General features: G+C 42.2%; 2 protein-coding genes across 5 annotated transcripts; both read right to left on the reverse strand.

Moving 5' to 3' along the window:
- Positions 1-1,057: 1,057 nt before the first annotated feature.
- Xpd (general transcription and DNA repair factor IIH helicase subunit Xpd) lies at positions 1,058-4,168 on the reverse strand. Its single transcript, XM_069061876.1, has 10 exons — positions 3,818-4,168; positions 3,668-3,767; positions 3,364-3,618; positions 3,078-3,311; positions 2,808-3,028; positions 2,626-2,759; positions 2,051-2,580; positions 1,728-2,006; positions 1,289-1,675; positions 1,058-1,236 (listed from the first exon to the last, which is right to left on the reverse strand). The coding sequence occupies exons 1-10, from the start codon at positions 3,820-3,822 to the stop codon at positions 1,102-1,104; spliced, it is 2,280 nt and encodes a 759-aa protein (XP_068917977.1). The 5' UTR covers positions 3,823-4,168; the 3' UTR covers positions 1,058-1,101.
- A 412-nt stretch (positions 4,169-4,580) lies between these two features.
- Tbce (Tubulin-binding cofactor E) lies at positions 4,581-6,618 on the reverse strand. Of its 4 annotated transcripts, none has more exons than XM_069061890.1 (5): positions 6,492-6,618; positions 6,169-6,409; positions 5,328-6,114; positions 4,993-5,278; positions 4,581-4,943 (listed from the first exon to the last, which is right to left on the reverse strand). In XM_069061890.1, exons 2-5 carry the CDS (start codon positions 6,354-6,356, stop codon positions 4,642-4,644), a joined length of 1,563 nt encoding a protein of 520 aa, XP_068917991.1. In that variant the 5' UTR covers positions 6,357-6,409; positions 6,492-6,618; the 3' UTR covers positions 4,581-4,641. The 4 variants fall into 4 exon arrangements, with proteins under 4 accessions (XP_068917991.1, XP_068917994.1, XP_068917992.1 ...); XM_069061893.1 differs by having other exon boundaries at positions 6,169-6,357; positions 6,492-6,600; XM_069061891.1 differs by having other exon boundaries at positions 6,169-6,379; positions 6,443-6,596.
- Between the last annotated feature and the right edge of the window lie 984 nt (positions 6,619-7,602).

Genomic DNA, 7,602 nt, shown 5'->3' on the forward strand with positions numbered 1-7,602 from the left:
AGAACGTCAAGTTTGACGCTCTGGTCAACAAGATCAAGAGAGAGTCGGTGGGAGTTGACTCTACCGATCAGAGAGGAGATCGTTTCGCCGTTGGTTAAGTCCGAGAAGAGAGTGAAGAATCAAATTTGGCTCGTTTTCGAAACGGACGCTGGCGAGTCCAACTCCAACGGCAGTGTCATATCACCAGCGACTGATTTCGAGAAGAAACCCATCAACATTCCCAGATTCGTTGCAGCAGAGAAGAGACAAAGAAAATCTTCGATGTTTGAACCGAGCTAATCAATGTACCTCACATCCACAACGTCGACTCCTTCAAAGGCACCATAATAGCGCACAGTAACGTTGAAGAGTTGCTCCACAAAATCGGTGAAATCATTGAAGAAGAGGCTTTGCTATTTTTGAGTAATCTACTCGTAGATCGTCCGAAATTTGACCATATTTGAATAACACAATTCACAGTTATGTAAGGTGAACTGGTGAATGTTGTAAGAGTCTAAAATAAACGTCTTAAAAAAGAGTAGAAGTTTTATTTTTATTGAGAATATAAATGAAGGAATAAAATGTAACGAAGCCGCTGTCGAATGTGGAGATTTCATCGAGTCTGAGATTTCAGATATGAAAAGAAAAAAAAATCCAAAACAGCCATGACTAGGTATATAAAATCAAACAGAATTAAAAAAAAAACACGGCAATTTTCTCCCATTTTTATAAAACCCGGTCCCTGGACGTCATGCAAAGCACGATGAATTTAAATTAACGCTACCATTAAACCGACAATTTCTTCTAGAACCGGCAATTAATCAACATTCCGATCTTTAATAAATCGTCAATTTTCCCTTTTATAATTAATGACAAGACCAATTAGCTTTTATTGCCCCTAAAGGCTTAACTACCCTAATTACGCAACTCGATTTCATCGCTTTTCTCCTTCACTGGACACGTAATCCATATTGGCAGGAAACAATTAACATTTCAAACCACTGACTAACGCAATCACTAATATAATCCTTTTAACCAAATTATGCGTGACCAGTTGATCTTCCAAACAACCCACCAATCATATAAAGTACGAGTTTATTGAACAATAAGAAAATCATAAAATCAATTCTGTTGAGCTTGCTCTTGAATCTTGCTTGCTTCCAAATTCTGCAACTGCTCTAGCGTCAACAGCGACACCCCCAGTTGGTCTTCTCGCGTAAACGGCTGCGCCATTTGTCTCAACCACCTCTTCGCGATCTGAAACAAACCCAATCTTTGCAACCCGGCGCACCTAACCCCTCCCTCTTACTTGAACTGCTTCTTCGGTCGACAGATTCGTCAGAGAATCTTTCAAGTGTTCTTGAATCCACTTGGGCAACTTCGACCTCTTGTCCGACCTCGAGAATCTCTTGTCGGCGAAAATCATGATCCCGTAGTCAGTCTTGCCTCTGATTGCCCTCCCCACGCACTGCGCGGCGTGCCTCATGGCGTCGAAAGTTAAAAAGTCGTTCTCTCTTATTTGGAACTGGTCTCTGAGGTAGTCCAGACGCGCCTTGAGAATTCTGGATTGGGTGTAGACGTAGGGGATTCCGAACATCAAGACGGCTCTCCCCAGGTGGTGGTCGAAGTCCACCCCTTCGGACACCTTACCTCTGGCCACGGAAAGCAACACGGCCCCTCGTCCCGATTCGCACGCCTAAAATAGATCCATTTTTATCGATGGGTAGTCATTAAATACAGGTTTCTACTTTTATGTAGTACATCAATGCGAAACTCGTCTCCGCCGAGTCTTGCGTCTCGATGAAGAGCAGCTTGTAGCGTTGCAAGCTGTCGATGACTCCTTGGTCGTACCAACTGGCCACCACCGACTCCAGGTACAGGTAGGACGTGAAAAAACAGACGATGCCGTCTGGGACGTTAGCAGCGACCTCTACCAACAGCTGTCCGTAATTTCTGATAACGGCGTTGTCTTCTCTCGTTTCGAACTTGGACGAAATCGCCACTTGGTCGTTACCTTTGGACACAATCTAGGAGCCAGCTGTCAAAATCACATGACAAATTCTCGACTCACCATTGGTAGCAAGCATGGTCTCGCTAGTGTCATCGTGAAGGACGACATGATCACAGGATGGAAATTCAAGATTTTTGGGTACATGTCCATGGGCGAGAGCGTCCCGGAGGTGATCACAACAGTCTGGAACCGGTCGAAAACCGGTTTTATGGCGATTGACGAGTCCAAACAGCTGAAATGCAAGATGGGGTTGGACACGGTGGGGGTCTTGTCGTCGAAAGGCTCGACAATTATGGTGAATCCTTTAGTGTAGGTGGCCACAAGTGTCGCCAGATGAGTTATGAGGATGACCGGACTGAAGTCTGTCAAATCGCTAATTTCTAGAGTTCTGAGGAGCGAGGCCAGACGCTCCGCGCAGAACCGCAGCGGTTTCCGCTCAATGCAGACTTTGCTCTGGACATCTTTCAAGAATCCGGCTGGGCTTTCTTGGACCACATGTTGCACCCTGAGGCGCGTTTTGAGGTACTCGATGAAGCGCTTCAAGAAACTGATGAAGTGCTCGGCGTTGCGGATGTTGCCGGGGACCGCCTCTACAACCGATCAGTAAGTCTCACTCGACGCGACTCAAGTCGTACCTTCGAGGATGACGTCTGGCAGCACCGGATTGGCCAAGATCACGTCGGTCTCGCGCGCCACGCTGGCGTCCCTCAATCCTTCCACCAGCCTCTGGTACTCGTCTTGCAGCTTTTTGTGGTCATCCTCTCTCATCCTGGACAAGTCAAAATGAGACAAAGCGGACACGTCGAGTTGGTCTTACTCGGCGACGGTGCGCTCCAGTAGCGTCACGTTGGCGGTGGCTCTGTCGATGATTCTCTTGTTGACTTTGACGCTCATAGAGTCGATGCAGACGTTGTCGATATTGTGAGCCTCGTCGAAGATCACGACCGCCTCTTTGGTCAGCTCTTTCGAGACGACTTCGGCGATTTTGGGGTCCAGCAAGTAGTGGTAACTGTAAACGACGATGTTGGCATGGTTGATCTGAAAGTCGAGAGTGATCACCGCGTCTCTGGGGGCTGATTCTGCGTACCACAAATCTGGACAGGAAGTAGGGGCACCAGTTGCGGTCTCGTCCGTACTGCTTCAGGTCGTCGATGCTGTACACCCCGTACGGCATCGTACTCTCCTTGCCGTCCAACGTGAAACCCTCGTAATACTGACAAATCGGAGTGGTGTCGTCATAATTGTGTCTCTCTCGTATGTAACTCGCCGTCAGCGAGTGACACTTCCCGTCGACGATCTTCCCCTCCCTCTCTGTACTCACCTGCAAGTGCAACGATAAAAAAAAACCGTCTTATGCGACCAAACGCGCTTACTTCCGGATGAACGCAAAGATTTTTCCGTGAGGACAATACCACACCTGTCAAGTGGGGGTACTCGCCGTCTTGTTTTTCATAATACAAGAGAAGTTTTTTCAACTCTTCCATCACCTTCTCGATCTCGGGGACGGTTCGGGAACAGTAAATCAGTTTCCTGACGTCGTGAGGGTGCTCGAGCATGTACGCCACCACCAGGGATAGAAGAGTCGTGGTCTTGCCTGTTCCTGAAGGCATTTCCAGGAGACAGTGGCCCTAAGTATTACAAATTACGAATTAATAAATTAAGAAGTGTAAATTGTACCTTGGCGTCGAGCGCTTTTTTGAGTTCGCACATGTAGGCATACTGTTCGGGGTAGATATAGTCGTACGGGAAATACACTATTAAACCGTCCACGTTTAACCTGCAAACAGGTGGGGATTAAGATTCTAAAATTATTTAAAAGCAGTTTACCTCATAGTAATTTATGTACGCGGAATGAGCGTAGAAAATTAGAAATGTGATTTTGTTTACATTTGGCTAAGAGAAAATTTGAGGTTATAGGTGCGCGCCAAAGTGTGGTTATGTCGATTTTTTCAAATATCCATAAAATACCGTCAAATTAAAAAAAAAAAGTGGTCGTCAATGTCACATTTTTGCATAAAATTGAATCCTTTTTTGAATTTGGCTGTACGAGTGATAAGGAATTGTTTAATTATTATGTGATAACTCGTAAATGAATACCTATTCAAACATTTGGCGATATTAAATGAGATTCAGCCCTTAACCTTTTCAAGAAAAAATTACGGTTTCCTTGCGTAATATGTATATAATTTTATTATTATATTTTTTAGTTAAATTTGGATTAACACTTTTTACTTTAAGTAGTAGGTAGGTATTATACGTATTAATTTTGTATTATTTGTTGTTTTTTTTTGGATTGAGTAGAGTTATAGTCCATATAATACCCTAAGTCAGGAGAATTATAACATATATTTTTATTTATTAAATTCATGTGCATGATAATTCAATTAATCTAGCAGAGATAGGTAAAGATAAATATTTTTTTTAGTAGTTTTCCGTTTATTTATGCTGGACAAGGATATTTTACTGACTGGGGTATTAGGTACATGGACTTTAGCTATATTTCGCCTATTTTAATTCTTTCTTTCTTTCCTCAGTTTAATGGGGAAATAGACAATTATTAAATATGTACTACCATAAAAATTAATTTAAATAAAGTATAAATATTTTATTAAAAGCGTTAAACAATCACATAAATAACAGATCCGCGTGTTTTAACTGCAACTTTTGACCAAAATTTTATCACCATTTTGTATTGAATAAGCTCCAATCTCTTTCATCTCGTCTTTTAGAGGAATTTCTATCTGTGAGTCAGCGTTGCTGACATAAGTGAGTTGCGGCCGTTCAGAAAGGCTAAAGATTTTTTGGGTTAGTACCATAAGTTTCTGAATGGTTATGGTCGGAGGCATCTTTTTATGCACTACAAAATCTTCATAAACTATATTCAATTCGATTAACGAATTCTGAATTACTGTAGCTTTCATGGTAAGTTCAGACTCTTCAGGCTCACCATATTCTACAAAAAAATAATAATCAATAAATATGGAAAGTTTGTTTTCGTTTACTGTGTATCAATTCCAAGTATCTGTTGTGACTTCGTAAAAATTCCGATTCCCACTCCGTTCCCTTCACCTTTAACCACTCAAGTCCATACTTCTTTATGTAATCGTATTCTGCTCCGCGCCGCTCCCCCGGCTCGATTTCTACTCCATTCAAAATCTTCAAGTTGGCGATTTTCGCGATAATTATCTGGTAGGTCGTGTCGGGACGTTCCGTTTCCGTAACAGGATTTTTCGAAATTTTTAAGTGATCTAGATTCTCAAGCCGATTTAGTTCGCCGATTGATCGCCACTAAAAGACTTATTTCAGTATAAAATCGACAGCAGAAACGCAAACTGACCTCGCTCAGCAAGTTATTAACGATACATAATTTTTTTAACGTCCTAAACATAGGTACTTTCCGTTCATTCCCTTCGAATTCTATCGACGACAGTCCAGTGTTTTCTAAAATTAGCTGTTCCAAAACGGGAGCCGCGCTCAATTTGCAGACTTCCGACCAATACTGTATCTTGTTGCCTTCAATATCCAACAATTGAAGGTTGTTAAAAATGCCACGAGGGGGACTCAGACTCTCTATTTTGTTGTGGGGCGCCCTGAACTCCTCGAGACCGTGAAATATTCGTGCGATCTCGCAAACGTCTGTCCAATTCAGCTCCATTGCCCCACAAATCAAGGTTTTCACATTTGGAAATTTCCGATCACCCAACGACTCTGGAAGCGTTAGCAGATTCTCGCTGACGTTCAACCAATGCAAATGAGGTAGTTGATCGCACATGACCAGAACGTCCTCCCACGAGACCAACAAGTTTTTGGAAATGTCCAATTCCTCGATGTTGGGGCAAGTCTGGCTCAGTTTAAACTGGGGCCCAGCCGACTTGACGTTCTGGTCGCGCAAGTTCACGATGCGCAACGTGTTCAGGTTGCTCTGCTTGTTGAATACCTTGTCGAAACCCACCATCTCCAAGAAGGGTGCGTTCATGGTCTGCTGCACCAAGAGCTGCTTCTGCTGATTAATCCTCGTGGTGAATTCGTCCTCGACTTGGCCGTATCGCGATTCAATTGAAGCTATTGCAGACCTGCCAAAATTGACTTTCTCTGGGCGCACAAACGAGCCTGACTTGGGGTTTCTGGAATGAAAGCAACATTAGGATAACGCGGGCGTAGCGGAGGGTGGGTGCTACTTGGCGGTGAAGTATTGGATGCCATTCACGTTTCCGTCGTGTTTTCCTCGCTCAGGCTCATCCCACTCTATTCCCAACCAAATCGAGGGCTTGCCGTCAATGGGGCCCACGTATCGGATGGTTCCGAATGAGTTGCCGCATTCGATTCGGTCCCCGATCGCACACGGTGGAATTTGAGAATTGGTCATGCTGTCAACGAAATACGATTTATCTAAATTGAGTCAAATTGAGGTTAGGTTATCTGGAAAAAAATTCGGAAATCAACAGGACTCACTTTCTTTATTTCTTTATCAACAAAATACAATTAAACCACTTTGACATACCGAAATCAATTAAATAAATCCATAAAATATCCACATTCAACCTTTTAAACCACTAGAACTTTATGACATTTCATTTGTGCATTCAGAGATTAGTGCATTTGCAGTGTTGCCAGATGATATTTTTAAAATCCCCCAACTGGAAGCACGAAATCCCCCAAAAATAATGGTATTTTGCAGAAAAACCCCCAAAATTTCAAATAAATAAAACATTTATTTATTATAGTCATCAACTTTTGAAAAAACAAAAAAAAATCAAATACATATACTTAACGCAGGAAAAAAACGAATATACGCCTTCAGGCACGCACAGGAAGTCCCAAAAATGTAAAAGATTGATGGTATTATGGCGGACAATAAATTTAGGCCGGCAAATTTCTGACATTTCAAAAAAGTCAATGCAAGCGACCATTTATTGTCATTATGACTGATGTGTCAGTTTCTCAAACTGAAGGTTTTCAAGCTGTTTGGCGTTTCCTTTGCCTTTTTCGTAACTTACAAACCATGACGCACTAGCATAACTGATTTGTATTATAGTAGCACTTCTCTCTGGTTCACGCTTCTTTTCCCAATTTTAATTTTGATTACGCTGTCACGATGACAAGAATGACAAAAATCGAAAATGGGGTTAGTTGAACATAATGCCAGCTTCACATTTTGATGTCAACTCAATGACAGGCCGGCCTAAATTTATTGTCCGCCATAGTACTTAGTAACCGGAATGCAGTTTTGGAAATCTACAATAGTCAAATGCAAAATATTTTGGTCGTCAATGTCGTTTTTTGACAAACTTTGACGTTAATTGTGACATTGGCGCGGCGATGTCAGGCCCATGATGCTATCGTCCGTTCATTTAAATTTATCCTCAAAGTTGGCGTTGAAGAGTCGATTGTGATCGCACCACTTCACTCGTGTAAAAACGTAAGATTTAAACAGCTGATTCGTGAACCGTAATACGTATAGTGCGTCTTCAACTCTAACTTTGAGGATAAATTTAAATGAACGCAGGATACTAATTGACGTTTAAATTATTTTTGATGACAATAAGGCTTGATTACACAGTGTAAATTACAAAATTCTGACATAAACGAATAATTTTTTAGAGACGTTGGCG

This window comes from Tenebrio molitor, chromosome 1 (assembly GCF_963966145.1).
Source record: "Tenebrio molitor chromosome 1, icTenMoli1.1, whole genome shotgun sequence".
NCBI lineage: Eukaryota > Metazoa > Arthropoda > Insecta > Coleoptera > Tenebrionidae > Tenebrio > Tenebrio molitor.

Excerpts from the sequence above, each read along its gene's own strand:
- Xpd (XM_069061876.1), bottom strand. Across the intron at positions 3,029-3,077 it reads ACTTCCTGTCCAGATTTGTG|ATCAACCATGCCAACATCGT; the intron begins GTACGCAGAATC and ends CTCGACTTTCAG. Across the intron at positions 2,760-2,807 it reads CTGGAGCGCACCGTCGCCGA|GATGAGAGAGGATGACCACA; the intron begins GTAAGACCAACT and ends TGACTTGTCCAG.
- Tbce (XM_069061890.1), bottom strand. The coding sequence starts at position 6,356 with ATGACCAATTCTCAAATTCCACCGTGTGCGATCGGGGACCGAATCGAA. Across the intron at positions 5,279-5,327 it reads TTAATAACTTGCTGAGCGAG|TGGCGATCAATCGGCGAACT; the intron begins GTCAGTTTGCGT and ends TAAGTCTTTTAG. Across the intron at positions 4,944-4,992 it reads ATACTTGGAATTGATACACA|AATATGGTGAGCCTGAAGAG; the intron begins GTAAACGAAAAC and ends ATTTTTTTGTAG.